We start from the raw sequence: 22124 nt of genomic DNA on the forward strand, positions 1-22124 counted from the left end.
CTAAACCTTACTTCCCACAAAATCTATTGAGCACTTGCTATCTGGGAGCATGAAACACTGGTATGTAATTCCCAGCATGGCTTTTACTCCCTTGTCGTCACTGAAATGTTTTAGATCTAATGTCTTGCTTGATCAAAGACTTTTGCATCAAAGTGAAAGGAAAAAAGAACAGGACAGATGTCTAGATTTACTTTAATTTTCCACTGAATTCCATCCACTGAGAGAAGAGTTCAGTTGCCTTCTGGATGCAGGGAGTGTGGTTCAGGTAATAGGCCAGTTTTATGATGGTCCAGCCAAGCAGCCTGTCCCAGGCTGAGCCCTCGTTGCTCCAGCTTTGTGTGTCAATCTCTGGCTTAAAATATCAGAGAAGGTAATGCTGCAGAAAGCAGAGGATGATTTACAGAGAGGCTAAATTTAGTAATCATACAGCTCCTACCCACCAAATGGGGTCAACTCTAAACTGTCTGCATGAATCTTCCCCAAACACAAAAGAACTTATCTTTGTACTTTTCTTCTCTATTTCAGGGCCCCACTTACCATGTTTAAAGAATCTTTCCTTTAAAATATGATTTAATTTACTATCGGGGGTGGGGGGGAATATCAACTAATAAAAGGTAAAAATCACATTTAGGAGGAATATTTTGCTCACAATCCTGATAGGATCCTCCTTGGATGGTGATGACAAGGAACAAGGGATTTCCAGCCATTCCGTGTTGACTGTGCTCAATCAGCCAGGTCCCTCAGCTTAATCCCCAGGAGTTCACACAAACAGACTGCGTCTCACTGATCCTCCAGATGCTATATATTTACTTAAGGAATTTTCTGGAAGTGACACAAACCTTGAAGTTTTCAGTGACATCTGAAATATTCCTTCTGTCCATCATGTGGTAAAACAATATTAAGTATTCCAGACCTTTGAGAAGTGCAGGGATGCTCCCTTCATGTTGGAGATAGCGAGTCAGGTCAAGCGTTTTTGTCTAGGGTCAACCTTCCTGTACTGAAGTACGAAACAAGTGTTGGTGGTTTGTATGTATCTTACAGTTCTCAGTATTCTTAAAATTAAAACAAATGAGATATAGAGGGCAATGACAGGAGCTGTTCATTATAGCCAGACCACTGACTAGCTATTTGATCTTAGGCAAATTATATAACCTCTTCAGTTGCTTTCCCGATACCTGCAGATGATAGTAGTATCTTCTATTGTTGTAAGGGATTAAATGTGTTCATACATGTAGAGCACTTAGAATAATTCCTAGCCCACAGTAACAGCTTTATAAATGAAATAGTAGCTAATATTAGTATCTAGTACCAAATAATATCAAAGTTTTAACATATTATCTCATTCTCTAGTTATTTAATTTTTGGATTTGAGTTGTTCCTCCCTGTGAATTTGGAACTTTGAGGACAGGTGGTATGTCTTCTTTTTTTAATGCCCTTCCTAGAGCCTAACAGAAGTAGTAATTATTCTGGGTAGGACAAAACAAGTATTTCCATATTTTATTAGAATTTATTTAGAAACCAAAGTTATATGCCTTCTCTACATTTTCTTTTATGAGAAGAACAAACAACAAAACTATTATTGCGAATACCAAAACATTAGGGTTTCTTCTGTAGAGGAAATAAACCATCATATCGTCATTTTTGCAAAGTGATTCTTGCATATGTTTCTAAGAGATCTTGTGTCTGCACATGGTCTATAAGCTATTCATGCCAGCATCCGACTCCCAGATTAAGCATAATAATTTGATATGGAAACAGATTCCAGAACAAAGAATGTCTCTGTTGAATTTTTCATTAACACAATGCCTTACCTCCTTGGGGTTTTTAAAATTTTAAATTCTTATCCAAAAAGAGGGAACTGAAACTAGAAAAAGGGAAATGAAGAAGAACCAACTTTTGCTGTGACTTGACTCTTCTTAAGTACAATGATCTTCTGCTTTAAAATAGACTTCTGGAAAAATTTCCAAAATTTTTGTCTGAAGACAGAGGACTGGACCATATGAACTATGACCCTATGCTTTGCTATATTTTTTAAAACATAAATCTACCAAATGTCACTATTTCTTCCCACGTAGTAATATCATAATGTACAGTATAGCTGTATCTTAGAGGATTAGCAACAGGGAAACTATGTATAATTTTCCATGGTCACAATTTATAAAGAATACCAAACATAAAACTTACTTCAAGTTAATCCTGTTGTTCTTATTTGGTACAACCTACTTTGTTTCTTACTAAAACAAACACTAGTATTTACTTTTATACCTACCAACTTAAAAAAATTAATCTTTTTTAAAGAAAATTTTTAATGTTTTGCTTATTTCTGAGAAAGACAGCATGAGCAGGGGAGGGTCAGAGAGAGAGAGGGAGACACAGAATCCGAAGCAAGGGCCAGGCTCTGACCTAGCTGTCAGCACAGAGCCCAATGCAGGGCTCGAATCCATGAACCGTGGGATCATGACCTGAGCTGAAGTCAGATGCGTGACCGACTGAACCACCCAGGTGCCCCTTAAAAAAATTAATCTTAATATTCATTAAGAGGACTTCTTTTCTTCTTATGTAATTATTGATTAATAAAAATCTAGCTCCTCACCACCAATCATTGCACAAAATGTTACCTGAATGTTTGTTCAGCTTAAAAACTGAACATACATATAAGCGTATACTTTAGCCCAACAGGAAAAATCTGTATCTTGTTAGTATACAGTTATATACTTATTGGTATAAAGTTTTAGTCAAATGGTACTTTTGTGAAATAAAACTATATTCCTGAGGAACCAGTTTGGGTTTTCTTTTTATGGTGTGGGACTAAAAGAAAAAAAATAGTTTTTCTGTAAGTAAATTAAAGTTGCCATTTTAATTCCACTCAACTCAGATGAGATCCAAGTGTTAAATTATATTTAGTAAGTATAAAAAAACAACTAAAACAAATATTCATTCTTTGGTCAAACTCTGTCTTCAAAGTAAATATAATTGCTGATTACCTTTTTTTTAATGTTTTACTAATTTCTGAGAGAGAGACAGACAGACAGACACAGCATGAGCAGGGGAGGGACAGAGAGAGAGGGAGACACCGAATCTGAAGCAGGGTCCAGTCTCTGAACTAGCTGTTAGCACAGAGTCCAACACGGGGCTCAAACCCACAAACCATGAGATTATGACCTGAACCAAAGTCAGACACTTAACCACTTAACCAACTGAGCCACCCAGACACCCCTGCTGATTACTTCTTTTAACTCTTAAATAGGTATTTGACAAAGCAGGCAAGGACAAGATAAATATTCCTGAGGGAAAATAGTAAGTAAAAAATCTATTTTTTTACAAGTAAAAATATTTAGACCTATTATGAGTTTTAAATTGCTTTCATATTGAGTTAGTTTTATCATAAAATTAATATAAGCAAATAATGAAACACTTGTAAATTAGAGAGGAGAGGAAGAAGACTCATAATTTCACTACCCTATACATTCAGTAATAGCACTTTGGAATATTTCCTGCTCTCCCCCCCAACCCCCACTTTTTAGCTAATATTTTTTCTATGTAGTTGCAAACATAATAATACACAAATTCACATTCTTCTGCTTTCCAATTTTGCATTATTTGAAATGCATTTCTGTGTTCTCAGTTCATCTTCCTATTCAACAAACAATCTTTGAGACAATTCACAATATATAATACTAATAATGCTAGAGCAGGTACTGTGCTTAGTGCTTTATTGGCATTCTTTTATGTAATCCTCAAAATAACCCTTTTTATTAGATTTTATTACTTAAAATTGGAATTTTAAAGACCAGAGAAGTTTTAAAAACTAGAAAATTTAGGCTTCAACAGTTTAGATAATTTATCTAAGGTCAAAAAATAATTAAAGAGGTAGTACTTGAACCCATCTATTGTAAACCAAAATTTGTACTCTTAATTAACTTCATTAACCTGTCTACCAAAATCTTATTATTTTTCCACTGATGCATTAATAACTATAGGGTTCCTTCTGCTAAATTTAGACAACCCATACATGTAAGGGCTAGAAATAGCAAAGAGGACTTGGCAACTACTTGAAAGACTGCTTTCATTGGCTAAACTGTCAATATTCTTCAGTCTTTCCATTCTTAAATTTTTAATCTACCTTCTCTGCAATCTACTCAGAGTTTCTCCTTTGAGCAGACAAACCTCCTCTTTCAATGAGCCATAGCCTACTTCTCATCTAATCTACCATGTATCCATTCAGATGTGGAATGGTGTCTTCCCCAATCCTGGCCTCCAGCGTGCCCTGCTTCCACTAGTTCCTAAAACTTGTGAGGCTGAGAAACAGCTCTCAATCTCTCCATTTGAAATTCTGTTGTATGGAGAAACTTCTCCTGAAAGGTATCCTGCTGATTACTCTCACTGAATTTGACCTAAATAAACATCTGAAAGGAAATAATATGTCACACTGAATAAACTAAGTACAGTAATTCTCAGAACAGGAAAACCTTACAATGTGCAATACTCCAATTTTTTTCCCATTGGTGATTTTATGACCTAGTTTATTCTACGTATTATTCTGCTGATGATAAATGGGAAAGGAAAGAAAATACTTTGTCTTTCTAAGAAATTCTGAAGAGGAATAAACATAAGTAGCCAATTCCTCCTTCACTTCTCTTTCAATTTCATTATGATTTCTTCAATGTGAGAAGTAATGAATGGACTGTGCACTAGATATAACATTTAAAATCATAAAGGGAAAGACTATATTATACTTTTTGTTCAACATATTACATAGATATTTGGTGAAAACAAGTCACTCACATAAACACATTTTAAATCTGGAGTCAAAAGCTTAAATACTTAGAGGTTCACCCTAAATGAGTGAAGCAGGCCACTTGTGTACAGTTTGGGACTTTGGTACTTGGGGCGGTCATGGGATGGCTTCAGCATCTGTCCACTGCACCTCCCTCTTTGTGGGAATGAAGGTCCACAGTTACCAAATCTTCTCGCTTAGAAAAGAGACTTCAGAAGTCAGGATTTGTATATAAATTTCCCCACAGTTTAAAATGATGAATTAGAGGCACCTGGGTAGCTAAGTCGGTTAAGCATCAGACTTCAGCTCAAGTCGTGATCTCACAGCTTGTGAGTTCGAGCCCCGCATCGGGCTCTGTGCTGACAGCTCAGAGCCTGAAGCCTGCCTCAGATTCTATGTCTCTGTCTCTCTCTGCCTCTCTCTCTCTCTCAGAAACAAACATATAAATAAATAAATAAATAAATAAATAAATAAAATTGGATTAAATTTTTAAACACTGAATGGGTCAAAAGACCTTATCAGTAGGTAGACTTTGGCCCAGTATTTGACCTTCATTCAGATCCATCTCATATGAGTGACCAACACTGAATATTTGATTTTGAAATCTAGCATATTTAATTAAGAATCAGTTACTTCCTATGAAATCAGATGAAAGTTTGCATTACCTTACCAGCTGAAATGCATCATGAATCAGACCTAGTCTGTCCTTAGGTCTTAGAAATTTGTGGTTCTGATTCAGCTGTATAATGAGTTGGCCACATATATGTCCCTCATAGTGAACAAATGTAGTAGCCATTTGAGTCCACATTGAATTTCAACCAACTGGTCATTTCAGATAAATCCAGAGTATCTAGGAGGAAGAAATTGCCATAGCCATTTTATTATCAACATACATACCAGGAACATCTCCAAAACTGTTAGTTCTCATGCTATTACTAATTAATCAGTGGGAAGACAAAGTTTTGGAACAGTCATGATGATATTCATTTTCACGGTCTGCTGGATGGTTTTGTGTGTGTGTGAATTATAGTCTTATTAAATTTGTAAATAAATTCATTTATAGGAAAAGGACTGTTAAATGTGTTCTCAAAAGCACTCTATGCAGGTCTAAGAGGCCCAGTGAACCAGATGATAAACACGATTGGAATTTGACTTGAATTTTTTGTGGCTTTGTCTCAGGGTTTAGTTACCAGTTATTGAAATATGTGTATGTAAATAGGTGATTCATTTGTCCAGTCCTTATTTTGGGTGAAATAAAGATTCCAGGTTGAACATTGTATTATGATGAAAACCCTCTCACATTTCAGTGTTCAAAAAGAGAAGTTAAAATTATGTTATGGGGCACCTGGATGGCTCAGTTACTTAAGCACCCAACTCTTGATTTTGGCTCAGGTCAGGATCTCGCAGTTTGGGGGTTCAAACCCCAGGCCAGGGTCTGTGTTGACAGTGCAGAGCTGGCTTGGGATTCTTTCTCTCCCTCTCTCTCTGCCCCCCCCCGCCACTTGCATGAGTGTGTTCTCTATTTCTCAAAATAGATAAACTTCAAAAAATTGTATTATGTATTTTTAATATGAGAGACATTATACTACATGGTGAAATAACATTACCATATTCCCTCAATAGTTCTGTGAAACTTGATCCTCATTCAAAATAAGATGAGAAAATTGAGGCTCAGAAGAAGTAATTTTTTTTTTACTATTTTATAGGTTGATAGACTTATTATTCTGAAAACATTGTTCTATTTATACTCATAAAACTTAACCCAGAATATGTTGCTGTCCAATATACACTAGGCCATCTAATGAAACTATGTTTCTTTCAATGAGAGAAGAAACTGCTATCTAAAAGGAACAAACAAACAAGCAAACAACTAAAAATGCCTCTCTCTGCTATCACAAGTTATTTTTTTTTAATTATATTAAGTAAACTACCAGCCATAAAGAAATTTTTTTAAGGTCACATGTCTAATAAGTGACAGAGTGAGGATTTGAATCCAAGGCCAATTTGTTCCGAAGTACTTGCTTTTTTTAATACATATTTTTGCGTTGTGGCATAAGAGCTAAGTTAGTAGTTATTAAGAGATATAAGATAGAAAGCCATTATTTATTGATATAAATACAAACCTATCTCTAAATGCTAAAAGTACAAGAAAAATTCCCACTGAAAAGAAAATTCAAACTTTCTAGCTAAAGAGTTTTTTAGTAACTTATACAGATACTTCCCCAAATATATATCTTCTATTATTAGATTTATTTATAGTATCTTTCCTCCAAATAACTAAGAACATGTTTAATTTCATAACTGAAGCACCTATTTGGCTAATTAGTTCATTACCTGTCCTTGATTTTAGAATGTATCCATGAATCACATTACAGGAACTCATGGAGTAGGTCAATGGAATATGCCAAAGGTACCTAGAAATAAAGACTGTTACAGATTAAATGAATGGCCATTTTAATTTTCACATTGTCAGACTCAGATTGCCTATAAAAGTCACCTAATGGCCCATCTTTCACACTATAAGTGGCCTTATAAATTTTATAGGCTAAGACTTGCAGATCCTTGGGTATGCAAAAATTCTTCCATATGATTATAAAGGTGCAGCAATATACACCTAGTTGAGCTCTGTCACATTTCCTTGTGCTATTTGCTATCCAAATCTCATATCACAAGTTCTGTTGATTGTTTTCTTCCAAGGAAGAGAAAAAGAATCCAATCTTCCTTGCATATTTCCAAAAACTCTGACAACCTGATATGAATTCAAATAACCAAAGAAAATCTTCAGGAAAAGCCTCAAGAGATTAAGATCTGACTTTAGTATGATTTCCACAACTTTTTTGCTCAACAGAGCTACCCACACCCAATCCCTGCCACTGCCAAGTCACTGTTAGTGGTCAGCAACGCCACGATCTAGGATCTGCATATTAGCCAGAGGAATGTTCCTTTCTGCAGAATCCATGTAGTCATCATCTCCTTGACCTCCACATCTTCCCCAGAAAGACAAGCTGAAATGAAAAGTGACTTTGGTAACACAGGAGAGAAACCAAAGAGATCAGAAATGCAGATCTCCTTGGACACCAGAAACAAGGCTTATCGAGGAGGAGAGACCTCAGGCTGCAGTCTCAGGGTGGGAACTGGAGCAGGGCTGCCTACCCCAGGCCTGCTCTCTGCAAGTTAACTGAAAGACAGATGTATGTGGGAGAAGGTTGACATGTGGTGGCATAGTCCCAGAGAAGGGCTGGAGACAAGCCTCTCTCCTGCTCCATTTCAACCCCTGCCCCCCTAAAAAAAAACTGAAAAAAGAAACCCCACCTCTCCATTTTAATAATGGTACAGTGGGGGTGTTTAGTAAAGAAATGTCTGTCTTTAGGTGAGCTTTAAATATTCCAACAGAACAATATCACGTCAATAGATACCTGTTGAATGGAGAACACAACCTCCAGTTTCATAGCTTCTTGTAAGCGTTCTGATTGCTGGATCACGCTGACTCCTCCTTTAAAAGCTACACTTTGTGGGATTGCCAAGACTCATTTAATAAAGGGTTCTCCTTTTTATCATGGTGACTTTTCTTTCTGCTCTACTACAGTATTCCAATAACTTCTCAGCAGTAAACAAAAAGACAGAGCCTCAAGAAAACCATTCACTTTATTTCCAAACCTAACATATTTGGTTTGGCATTTTTCTGAGACTAGAGGATGCCAATGCAGAACTAACCACACAGAGGAGTTCTGAGCTGAGATATTTTTAGCTAGCAGGGAGGTTGTGGGAAAGCTGAATTATAATAACAAAAATAGAGTAGTAACAGCACCATCCTCCTAAATGGCTTGAACATTCCTTTCTCAGTCAGCGTTGTTTCAAGAAAAATTGTGGAGTCTCTCTTCTTTTCCAGTTATTTAAAGGGACAGTTGGACCTTGAGGGTGTTATGCTGAGCGAAATAAGTCAGGCAGAGAAGGACAAACATCATATGTTTGCACGTATNCATCATGTGATGCAGATCTCTTCTACTGTGTAAGATTCTACATACTCACCGTGCTGCTTGTCATCTTAGAATCAGAATAACAGAATCCGCCAGATGTAAAATTACCTAAATAGCTTTATAAAACAAGAATGAGCGGCGCCTGAGTGGCTCAGTTGGTTAAGCATCCGACTTTGGCTCAGGTCATGATCTCACGGTTCATGGGTTCGAGCCCCAGATCGGGCTCTGTGCTGATAGCCAGCTCAGAGCCTGGAGCCTGCTTTGGATTCTGTGTCTCCCTCTTTCTGACCCTCTCCTGCTCACGCTGTCTCTCTTTCTTTCTCAGAAAAAAGAAAAAAAAAATGAAAGAGCACAGTCATTTGGGTACAGATAGTCCCATAGTCCAAAGTAACAAAAGTTACTCACATATATAAAACAAAAAGAGTAATTTTTGCAGATTTCCTATGGTCACTGTGAATATATATAGTAAACTTTATGTTTATGTATACATATATGTAAGTTTTAAATATACATATATATTTAAAGTTTTCTAAAGAAGTACAATATAGGAGATGCCTGGGTGGCTTAGTCGGTTGAGCAACCAACTTCGGCTCAGGTCATGATCTCACAGGTGGTGAGTTTGAGCCCAGCATCAAGCTCTGTGCTGACAGCTTGGAGCCTGGAACCTGCTTTGGATTCTGTGACTCTCTCTTTCTCTCTCTGTCCTCCTCTGGTCACTCTCTGTCTCTTTCTCTCTCAAAAATAAACATTAAAATGAATTTTTTAATTAAAAAAATACATTGTAGTAGAATAACTTTTAGGAATGAACCAATTTGTTGAATTTTTATTTCATTTCTTCCCTTTCCTCTAGGGAGGCTCTACTTAATTCTTTTATTGTGCATGCTGCTCATGCCCCTATTTAGCACTTTGGCAACTGGGTCTAGTATTAATCTTCTCCTATCATCTCACAAATTCCTTGATTGAGAAGGGGGAATGCGTTTGCTTACCTCAGCATTCCCAATGCTACTACAGTAGCATATAGAAAATACATAATAAACTTTGAATTCAGAATTAAAATGAGACCTACGGATATCAACAAATTGTCAATCAACCCTTAATTAACCAGGAGTTAATGCTTAAAAGGAACTGTAAATTGAAAAATATCACACACACACACACACACACACACACACACACACACTGTGAGGCTCTCAAATGCCATTGAATAATTTTATGAAAAATAACAACAAAGAACTCCTCTAATTCCCAAGTTGCTACGACATGTATTAGAATTGTTGTTACATGACAAAAAGGTAAGTAAGATATTTTCAGGAATTCTTCAGTTTCATCCCACAGTTTCATTTGGCATCAGAAAGTGGTCAACTAGAACTGAGGACCTTTAGGGGAGGGTTAGAAGGGAGACTTTCCTGATAACTGGGAAGAAGCTGTGTTGTAATTGAGAGAATCAATACTGGACTCGGAGTGCGAAGACAGATGTTAAGTACTGACTCCATCACTGTTTGGTGTCTATGTGACCTGGCACCAAACTCTCCCTTAGAATTACTTTTCCTACCTGTAAAAATGGGATAAGAATGCCTACCTTACCTTCTTGAGATAGTTAATAAGCATGATATGACAAAAATTAACATAGGGATATTCACAGCTGGCCTAAAAGAATCCTGCAATTGTTGGCCATATTTTTCCTTTAATTTCCCCTCTACCTTCCTACACTCATTATGCACACCAAAGAGAGACTATTCATTGTTGAAGAAAGATAAAGTTTATGTCTACACACACACACGCGCGCGCGCACACACACACACACACACACACATTGTAAACGAAAGGAGGAAAAGGATGGGAGAGAAAAGCAATGTATGGCTTGTTGACAAGTTTAGGAGGAACTGTGGAGAGAGAGCATCTAGATCATCAGTAGGAGGTAGTGCAAATGGATTAAAAGCATTTTTATAGGTAGTAGTAAGGACTGTGTATTTTATTCCCTTTTATGATTTTCAAGAAATGTGAGTAAAAGATTTGAGCTACTTTGAAAAAATGTTTAATGACTTGACTTTGTTCTTTTGACCACGCACATAAATTATTAGACCATGAGGTTCCAGACTTTATAAGGGCATAAAAAAATATCAAGTGAGATTATGTACTTGAAATATCTCTATAAACTGTTAAGTGCTATACAAATACTGAACAATATTATAACTGTCCCTGGGACATAAGTGTTTGTAAGGAAGAGGAGACCTCTTCTATCAACAACGGCTTAGGGTTTTTCTACCTATATGCATGAGCTCTGCCAGTCCAGTACTTCTATAAAAGATTATTTCACTCACTGTTAAACATTTAAGAATATTTTAATAATTTTTTAGAATCATCTGAGTTGACTGCATGTTTTCTTTTTTGTCTTACCTATTATACTACATGAATCTCAATGACTGAGATCAAGATTTCTTGAACAAATAATCAGCTTTTTATTAATCACTAGAGCATGGCATTAAAAAAAGAGTAGATATGATTCTTGCTCTTAAGCAATTATTATTATTATTATTATCATTGAGCCATTATAAACTAATAAAAGAGAATGTCACTTTATGGAACAGATTCATAAATGCACTTCTAGGTATTTAGGAGAAAGGTAAAACAACGAGGGATGGAGTAGTCTGTAAAGAGGAGGTAAAATCTCAGCTAGAATTCAAAAGATGGTTGGCATTTGAATTCTTGGAAAGAAGAAAGCACAGTTCAGGTAGCAAGGGCACTAGAAAGAAAGACATGATGACATAAAGATTAAGCAGAATTTCTTCCTATGAGGGAGAAGACGTGTCTTGCTCAATGGAGAATGCATGCTGGACAATAAAGTTGAGCAAGTACAGTTCAACCTTAAAATCTGGGCAGAGAAGATTAGGTATTTATGGTAGGAATTAAAAAGTCAGAGGTACCTGAGTGGCTCAGTCAGTTGACTCAGCTTCGGCTCAGGTCATGATCTCACAGTTGTGAGATCAGTCCCTGAGTCAGGATCTGCACTGACAGCATGGATTCTCTCTCTCCCTTTCTCTCTGCCCCTACCCAAGTCATTCTCTCTCTCTATCCATCCCTCCCTCCCTCTCAAAATAAATAATAAAAAAATGGAATTACACAGTCATTACAGATTTTGAAAAATGGGGAGATCAAAGTGTAGGGTTAACCTTAGAGGGGAACCACAGTGAAGGAGGCCAAATATCAAATACTGCGACTAACCCAGTGTGGCATCCTGGTTTAGTGTGGTGCCAGAGGAACAAGAAAGGTGCTGCTTTCTATGGACCCAGGCAATGTGAAAAGTGGAATATATATTGGTTGACTGACAATGTAACTATTTATAAACCTTCATAATTAGCCTGTTACATTTTAGGCTTAACAACAGTCTACTGTTACCCAATATATGACTTACATTGGACAGGCCGCTCCACAAATTGTCATTTTCGGCATTTCCATAACTGAACTTTTTAAAATAGTGAATAATTCCTTCCTGAATTTCTCCTCACTCAGAAGATTCTTGAACATATATGAAATACAAACTCCCTAAAAGAAAGAAGAAAGAAAGAAAGAAAGAAAGAAAGAAAGAAAGAAGAAAGAAAGAAAGAAAGAAAGAAAGAAAGGAAGGAAGGAAGAGAGGGAGGGAGGGAGGAAGGAAGAGAGAAAGGAAAGAAAACAAAACAAGAAGGTAAAGAAAAAAAGTAGTATGATGCTTAAATTTTATGGAACATGTATAATGTCTGAAAAATGAATATCAAATAAAACAAAAGTGTAACAAGTGGCAGTGACCTGGAAGCAGTAACTTCAACTGCTGGTGGCACGACCCTCATTTTATTTCTCCTAAAAGCAGAGCTTTCACTTGCCCACAGCAGTTACTACCTTCTCATAGGCACTGCAGCAAACATTTCCTCTATTTAAATAGGAGTTTCTGCCTGCTTAGAGATAGGACAGGAGGAATTTTGTGAATCTTTTTCAATTATTCCAAAACAAACATCCAAAAAGGCATTATCCTAAATAGAGAAGAAAGTTTTGCACTTTCAATTTGATACTTTCAAAGCAATAGAAAACACAATAGGCTTAGTAAGATATTCTTAAGAGTATTCAATCAATATTCCTTACAATTGATTGTTAAGTTTCTTTTCCCATACCTATCCCCTTTTACTAGTTCTCTACTTCATAAAAGTATAAATGCAATACTCCTTCAGACTTTATTTGAATGTCTACCATGTACCAAGACCATGGATACAAAAATAAAATGGTTCCCAATTAGTGAAACACTTGCTATATGCCAGGAACTTTCATCCATCATTTGTGCTCCTTTCAACATCCTGAAAAATAGATGCATTATGTGTGTTTTATAAGTGAGAATGTAAGAAGATTTGGGATTTCACCAAGGATTCAAAACATAGCAAAAAAGAAGACACTCTGAATCCATGTCTGTCTATACTATACGACCCCAAAGAGCTAATTAACCATCACAAACCACCTTGACATGTAGTGTTTAGACTTCTTATGTCTAAGGAAAAAGACATGTTTGGAAAAAAAATCTTTCCATAAATTTTGGGGAAGTGAATAGGCCTATTGAAAATTTTGGAGGAATGTGCCTCAATTATGCTTAATTTTCAGATTATATGCCAAGAACCCTGCACAGGCTCTTTAGCGATGGGCACTCTCTTATCCTATATCATTGGATACGGACAGTGATAGTCTTTCCTCTTACCCCACATACACAACTGTATATTTGTGTTATTTCAGCTCTCTGTCCATAGACTTTTGGGTGAGGAATTTACATTGTGGGCTGAACTGTATATATGGTACGACATACAAAAATTGTAAACTTTCTAATTGCAGCTCTGGATATGTAGCATTAAGAGAGATGATGTCCATGTATGTTGCAAAACCTTCATTGAGCTGAATATCATTCCACCATTCCATTGTAACCAGGTTGCCAAACCACTGGGAGGCAAAGATTCAATGTTATTAGAAATGAAACAAATATAAAGATTATTAACTGTCACAAAAAATGCAACGGGTGGTAACTTTCTTTCAGTAGTTAAGGCCTTTCCTCTTTGTTACTCTTTTCTCTCCTTACAACTTCCTTGTAGTGATTTCTCTGCCTTCTCTTCTCACCACCACGTATTTGCTTCTTGCTTCACTTTTCTTTCTTTTGTGTCCTTACTGCCTCCAACTCTCCAGCTTCCATTTTATCCTCCCAACATTTCCTAACTATTAGATTTAATACTAAGGCGGGTGGGGGGGTGCCTGGGTGGCTCAGTCGGTTAAGTGTCCGACTTTGGCTCAGGGCATGATCTCATGGTTCATGAGTTCGAGCACTGCGTCTGGCTCTGTGCTGACAGCTAGCTCAGAGCCTGGAGCCTGCTTCAGATTCTGTGTCTCCCTCTCTCTCTGACCCTCCCCTGCTCATGCTGCCTCTCTCTCTCTCTCTCTCTCTCTCTCAGAAATAAATAAAACATTAAAAACATTTTTTAATACTAAGGAAGAAAATAAAACATTTGTGGGGTAGAATTTCTTTCTTGCATAGCTAATACAATCTCACCTCATCCTTGATTTATGGTGATGGCCTTTGGAGAAATATAAGTCCAAATGGCTTGGCGAAGTCACCTCGTTACATTAAGTAGCAGGTACTTGACAGAATCATAAGATTTTGTTAGAACTCAGATTGTTACACAGTATTACTGATGAGGAAATTCAGTTGTTAACTTTTATTCTGACTTCCCTCTAGGGATTTATTTTGACACTAAAGTGAATAAAGTTCTGAGATTTTAAACATATATAAATAAAATTAAAAGGAAGCCATGAAGAAATGTAAATAGACTTTTATCCTTGACCTCTACTTGATCTGTGACACCAGTTTTAAGTATTACTACTTTTTCATGTACTTTTATATTTTTTAGCCTTTATGTCCAATACTGTACATCTAGTTTATCTGTTTTAGGATTGCAATTTCCAGAAAAAAAATTAAACAAAAAGATTCCAAGACTCAGAAAAGCCTTCTTACAATTATAGAACAGAATGTAGTTTCTAGACACTGTTTAAGCTCTATTTCTTCTCTGATAACTCTCAGTTCATTTTACGAGTGGGCACCAATCTTCCCAAGGGTATTTGTGAGAAGGGGTGGGAGGTGTTTTCTTAATTTGAGAATTGATGAATAAGAGAAATACAAGTTGAACTGATTCTGGTAACTTCACCAGTTAGTAAGAGTGGCTTATTCATTCATTAAATAAAAACCTATAGAGAAACTACTATATCATTGGCAACATGTCATATGTTAAAAAGATGTATATTATATATCCTCTGCCTCAAACCAAATGATGGAGGTCAATGGTTAGACAGATAAATGCAATACAGCATTGTGGCAGTATTATCAATGGCTCTGCAAGGGATAGAGAGGATTCCAGGAGTTAAAAATCAGTTCTTCTGGGAGAGTGTCTAAGTTAGTTAGGAAATGATTCATTTCCTGAGTCTTGCAAGGGGCTTCAGGTGTGTTGGGAGTAGTGTGTAGTCTAGGCAGATAAAGTAGCAGAAGCAAAACCCTAAAGGATCAACACAATGTAGCATGTTTAGGAAATGGCAGGTAGTCTGAATGGCTAATGCTTAGGGTATTGGCAAGAGATGAGGCTGGAAAGGTGGAGAAGGGCTTCATCTTGGGGGCTTTATATGCCATGCTGTGGACCCCTCACTCACTCAGATGGCATTGGGGGTCTTTGTCAGAGTAAATGGTCATATGGAGATCAATCGAGAGACAAAATAGACAAGACAAAAATTCCAATGCTGCCTGCTGCTCCAGTCCTAGACTCTGTGTCTCCATCAAAGAGAAGTTATTAAAGAAAGGCCCAGGGGAGCCTCAGAGATAGAGTTCTCTAACCATTTTCCTATGAATATTCAATAGAAAAATTAGAAATCCCTAGATTCAGTCAAGTGCTTTAGAGCTACCAGTGACTACTGATCAAAACCCTTAAGATGGGCCAGTGGGGAGATTCAAAACCAGAATAAGCCGTACAAATGTTCTTAAAGTACAACGCTGGACATGGCACCTATGTAACTGGGTTTTTAGTTCACTGTTTAAATAAAACCCAAGTTATTGTTATAATAATGACAAAGGATAAAAATATCATATTACTAGTTTCTATAATAAAATGAGATTTGTCTACATGGTGAAAGAGAATTTGGGGGGCCCTTAATAATTCACTGTGCTACTAGAGATTTTCAGATTGAAATAGAGTGGAAATACTCTCTAATATCTATATAGCTAGTTTTATAGCTCCATATTTATATCTAATACAGTGTTGGTAGATGGGCCTTGGAAATGTTAGCCTGCAGGGAATTGTAGCAGAGATCATTATTGTTATCACTAATAACTAATACTTACTGATTGCCTACTATATGATAGGTACAGACACTTATCTGTAATTCTTAACAACAATTTCAAGAGGCAGAAACTGCTATTAAGTTAATTTTATAGAGGAAGACACTGAAGTTTAGAGAGTTAAGTAATGTGTCTAGGGTCAGCAGCCTGTAAGTACTTAGATGTGAAGTACTTCTTTGTGGCCATACAATGATGTGTTCCAACTAAGGGGGTTTGATTTTGCCCTAGATTGGAATGCCATGGTACTAAGGGGTATAAGGAGAAATACTTTTAATAGAAATTTCTATTTGTTGGGTTTCTAACTCTGTGCCCCATATATCTGCTTAGTCCCTACTTTCTTTTTTATTATTTTTTAATGTTTTATTTATTTCTGTGAGAGAGAGAGAGAGGCAGCATGAGTAGGGGAGGGCAGAGGGAGAGGGGGACATAGAATCTGAAGCAAGCTCCAGGCTCTGAGCTGTCAGCACAGAGCCTGATGCAGGAATCGAACTCACAAACCATGAGATCATGACCTGAGCTGAAGTCAGACACTAAACTGACTGAGCCACCCAGGCGCCCCCTTATCTTCTTTAGTAAAAGATATTTGAAGGCGATGCCATGAAGAGCTTTAGAGGACACAGTGGCTACTTCTCTTGTGACAATACTCCTTTGTGAGTCTCATAGTCTAGAGATTGAGACCACTGTTACATCACATATATGTTTGGTTTGATAGTCTTCAAGGTCCCCTCCAGACGTAAAATGGCATAATTTTATGTTGTTTCAGGAATACTAGTGGTGTCCTGAATAATGTTTCTTAGCCTGATAGTAAGAGAATGTCATGAATGTCAGGCACCTGGTTGCTGGTTCATGGGCAATGACTTTGGTGACCCATAGTTTATCACAAGAAGAAGAGGTCTTGGGATCAAAGAGCAGTGATGTCTCTTGATATGTGATGAGGCTCCAATTTTCCATGACTCCAGATTCAAAGTCAGGAATAGAACTAGATCTAAGAAATAAGAACAACCATATTTGATCATTATGGCTCTACACCCGAAGTGCGATTTGCTTCCTCCTGAAATACATTGTGATCCTTTCATGTATAAGCAGACTTTCTGAAACCTTCAAGACCATCGTAACATTGACATGGTGTCTTGTAGTTGCACTGAAAATAATCAATACCCATTATTAAGCAGCATTAATTCTATCAATACAGTTTTGGTTGTAGCTGAAGTAACCTATTGACATTTAGCCATTTGTTTCCAAGCACGCTGAATTCTGAAAATATCTTGGGTGCATTACTGCTAAGAAAATGATTTATTTAAAAACACTCATATTGTATTTAATTTTAAGACTACTCAAAAACTTTGAAGGGTATCAAGTAATTTCTAATATGTTTGCGATTCATCAAAACATTTAATGAACTCATTTCTGCAAAAGAGATATAAGATTTTAATTTCAGGAAAATGTGCCTTAGAAGCAATCTCTACAGTATTTCAACCGGTATTTCAAGAACATATGGCCTCTACTGAGAGCAAATGTCCTTCCAAGGCAGTGGAGGAAAAAAGCTGTGGGGATCAATTATTTCTGACCTCAATTTCCTTCTCAACAATGATATTTCCTTTACCATTCTTTAAAGTTTATTTGTTATTTATTTTGAAAGAGAGAGCGAGAGTGAGAGAATGAGCATGAGTGGGGGAGGGACAGAGAGAGAAGGAGAGACAGAAGCTCAGAGCTTGAACTAACAAACTGTGAGATCATGATCTGAGCCAAAATCAAGAGTTGGGCACTTAACCAACTGAGCCACCTAGGTGCCCTGATGTTTCCTCTACTTCTTAACAAAACTTGAGGAAATAAAGTCAAATTTAATCATCTTTAAGCAACTCAGGATAATGTACTAATTTATATTGTCTGTGTATGTGTGTATGTATATCATTTTATGTAGGTTAGAAAATTTCTGGCTAATATTTAATCTTGGATTTTTTTCTTCTTATTCTGCCAGGCCATTTTGGAAGAAGTACTGTTTGACTAAAGAGAAAGGTAATTTTTTTAAGTTTGAAATAATCCAAGTCACTTGGCTTGTAATTACATTGTCTAGAATTAATACTGGTTAATACTAATGGATAAAAACAAATATTTATATGACAATCAAAAACAAATTAGCAACAATAAAGATTAGTATTCGTTAGGACCCCAAATGTGGGAATAATTCCTTTTGTAAGTTGCACTCTTGATTTTATTTTAGTTGGATTATTTCCCATAGTCATTAGAGATACTTATATCTAAGTTGATTTTTCCTAAACTACTTTTCAGTTATTTTTAAAATTCATTTCATATAATCTTCAAGGCTGAATTATTCAAGAACAATTTAAGATTGTTGATGGTTGTTATTGGATCTTTCCTTGAATTTTGATATAGAGGACAGTAATGGATTATGGGTAAATTTAGTATATCTGTACTAAAAGGCATAGAGAACCTGCACTGTAATAATGCACTGAGACTTAGGAACTATGTGAATAAGCTCTTGGAGGTGTCTTTTTATGGTCCCTTTTACCTTCTCTATGAAAAAACTGCACAGAATTTGCAGTAAAGGGGAGCAAAGACATGATCAGGAGTATGCTTTAATGTTCTCAAGGGGGGAAAAATGTTTTGTCACTGTCAGGAATTCTAAAAACTGATCTACCTATATAATAAAACTTAAGTCATGGTTTAATATGTTCTGAAACATTATTAAAATCATAACTTCTATTTTTTAAGATAGAAAATTAATCCAAGTAAGATTATGTGTATCTTCCTAGATAAAGATATACTACTACCACATTCAAATTATTTATTTCCTCAAGTCTCTTTTTTTTTTTCAATCTGTGTCACATTTTTATCTTCCAAACTCTGGAAAGACAGACAATTTTCAGCTGTTTACATAAATCTTTGGCAACTTTATAAAAGGTTACTAGTCTTGTACAAATATGGTACAGAAAAAAGTTGTGTGTTCAGAAAAATTCATTCAGTTATTATTATTTTTATGTTTGTTTGTTTGTTTTTGAGAAAGAGAGAGAGCAAGCTGGGGAGGGGCAGTGAGAGAGGGAGAGAGAAGTCCCAAGCAGGCTCCTCACTGTCAACACAGAGCCCATTGTGGGGCTCCATCTCTCAAACCGTGAGATCATGACCTGAGCCGAAACCAAGGCACTCAGCTGCTTTACCAACTGAGCCACCCAGAGGCCCCTGGAAAATTCATCCAGTTAAATCTAACATGCAATGAATCTATTTTAATGTTTTTAATGTCTATTTATTTTTGAGAGAGAGAGAGAGAGAGAGACAGAGCACAAGCGGGGGAGGGCCAGAGAGAGAGGGAGACACGGAATCCAAAGCAGGCTGCAGGCTCTAAGCTGTCAGTGTTGCGGATGAAATGACACAAAGGACAAGACACACACAAAAGACAGACACAGACACAACTCCGGCCGGAGGAACAATTCTACGCAAGCCCCTCTTGCGGTTTATTTTATACCCCGGTAACTGGATACAAACTGAAACCTACAAGATGCATTCCTTTACCAATTAAGGGCAAGTAGCCAAACACATTTCAAGGACAGGGGGGAGCAAAGGGAGGAAGCGACCATAACATGTTTACTAAGATGCCTGCTCACAATTCCAGCCTCCTCCTTACTTCTAAGGAGGGCATGTTCCCTCGTTTGCGAGCGGACCATTAAACTTGGATATTGTGTGCAGGCCTCGTGGCAGAGCATCCTGTTTGCAGGCATGCTTTGCCCAGGCTGGGAGCCCCATGTGCAGGCACATCCCCGCGTCCCTAACCACGCTTTATTGTGGTCACTGTCGGGCTCCCACAGTCAACACAGAGCCCGACGTAGGGCTTGAACCCACGAACCCTGAGATTATGACCTGAGCCAAAGTTGGATGCTTAATGGAGTGAACAACCCAGCCTACCCCAACGCACCTATTTTAACATGAACCTGATAAAAGAATAAAAAATGATTCACACTACTTGAGCTTCTCATAAATACTTTATTTTCTGCAGTGAAGAAACATCTCTGAGGTATAAATTATTGCTTCCTGGGCTAACTGAACCTCTTCAGTACTCATTTAAATCATACATACAGAAAGAAATCAAAGCAAGGTCTATAAGCAAAAATAAAGACACTGACGTGGAATTTAAATTTACCCATTTTGGGGAGTGGGTAGTTGATATCAAAGTACTGTTCATAAAAATCAAGTAGCTTAATGATGCTTCCAAAGCATAATGGTTTTGACTCCATTTGCCTGTAGATGCATAGATGGACAACTGGAAATGTTGATCAGAAGTAGGTTTTGAATATTCCAAATCCTTGGCACGATTCCATTCCTAATAACCCTCACTCAAGAAAGGTAGACTGCATTTTTAAGGAAATTATTGTGATATAATTAAGCATGCTATTGATAGGGAATAAGATGTTCCATAAAGTATTACAGCAAAAGTCAGTCTTAAAAAGTATAAACAACCTTGTGTTTTCTGTTATAATCCATTCTCTAGGTACTTATCTTTAAATTTCAAGCTATATTAATTGATCATATCATGAGATCCCACTTTCGTTCATCACTATCATGCATTCTAGTACTTGAGTGCTAGCCTCCCAGAGGTCTGACTACCAGCACAAGTCAAATAAAACATAGGTCCATAAGGAGGAAAGCCTTCAAGAAGCTTTTGGATCCATCTCCCCATCTAGTTTACTTTAAACACAAAAATGCCCAAATATGTTCATTGATTTCCCCAAAGTAAATAGTCATTAAGTGGAAAAAATAAAATTATATTCCACTTTTACGGGGCTTCAAGTATGGTGGTGCCACTTTCATTTCATGACCTGCTTTCAGGCTCTGAATTACCTAAAGTTCCTTGGAACTTTTATAGGAAGGATATATTTATAGTTACCATTTTTTGGTGCTTTATCAGGCACAGTGCTAAATGTGTACATGTGAAATCTAATTTAATCCTCTCAACAACCTTATGAAAAGATGGAAACCCATGGAAATTAAGTAGCTTGCTCTAAACTATCCATGTAGGAAATTGTAGAGCTGGAATGTGAAACCTAGGAAGCTGAATGGAACCTGCATTGAAGTAAACTGGCATCTGATGCCTTGTATGTCTATATCTATGCATACCTGTATCTGTGTGCAGAGATGCTGTTATATATGTAGATGCATCATTCATAGTATATATCTACACATCTGTAGTTATAATGTGTGTATAAATTGAAATGGCCATTTCAATATTATATATTATATATAATATTGGCATATTATATAGCCAATTTATAGCTGTTTTTCATAAGCATGTTTTGTGGTTCTTTGAATGTTTTTATGTCTACATTTGGTGCTTCAGGTTGAGATGATGATGATGATGATGATGATGGCGATGATGATGGTAATGATAATGGCTCTACTGATATTTGCAAAACTCTTTAAGATAATCATAGGATATTATAAATTTTTGCAAATAATAAAGACTTTAAAATTTATTTAATTTTTCCTCCTGCTGAGGAAAAAAGTTACAGAAAACAATTAAAAACAATGTGAATGTCTGAAAATAAGATGCTGATTAAAATTATTTTGGTACTTCCTTGCAGTATAATACTAAGCAATTAGTAATGTAATATTACAGAAAAATATTTAATGGCATTCAATTGTTAATGGCATACTATGGTGAAAATGGAGTTAAATAATCTCAAACACTATTTTGTAAAACATAGGTATATTCAATTACTGTATATACTATCATATACTGACACATATACAGAAAATATTTGGAAGGCTTACACTAATGTTAACAGTAATTATATCTTGATGATGGGATTATGAGTAATTTATTTATTTTTTGCCTATCTCTATTTTGTGAAACAAACATGATATTTTGATAATAAGAAAAAAAGCTTAAGAAAGTAAGGAAAACTCATTATTCTCAGGACAGTATATAAAATTAGAACTCAGTTTCACCTTGACCCCTAACGAGTTGTGCCACTCA

The 22124-nt window shown here is 36.5% G+C and overlaps 1 protein-coding gene across 1 annotated transcript in view; it reads right to left on the minus strand.

Moving 5' to 3' along the window:
- Nucleotides 1-22124, minus strand: part of ERAP2 (endoplasmic reticulum aminopeptidase 2) — a gene marked incomplete at its 5' end in the record, with an annotated part of 37705 nt that overhangs the window by 6762 nt on the left and 8819 nt on the right. Inside the window, 16 exon segments of the mRNA XM_077765194.1 lie at nt 192-376; nt 840-974; nt 976-997; nt 5443-5558; nt 5560-5627; nt 7112-7191; nt 7707-7782; nt 8803-8862; nt 12151-12246; nt 12249-12297; nt 12645-12761; nt 13573-13718; nt 16981-17117; nt 17261-17267; nt 20292-20351; nt 20354-20411. Coding sequence (XP_077621320.1) covers nt 192-376; nt 840-974; nt 976-997; nt 5443-5558; nt 5560-5627; nt 7112-7191; nt 7707-7782; nt 8803-8862; nt 12151-12246; nt 12249-12297; nt 12645-12761; nt 13573-13718; nt 16981-17117; nt 17261-17267; nt 20292-20351; nt 20354-20411 — 1412 coding nt within the window.

The sequence above is a fragment of the Crocuta crocuta genome, unplaced genomic scaffold (genome assembly GCF_008692635.1).
Source record: "Crocuta crocuta isolate KB4526 unplaced genomic scaffold, BGI_CrCroc_1.0 scaffold645, whole genome shotgun sequence".
Classification (NCBI taxonomy): domain Eukaryota; kingdom Metazoa; phylum Chordata; class Mammalia; order Carnivora; family Hyaenidae; genus Crocuta; species Crocuta crocuta.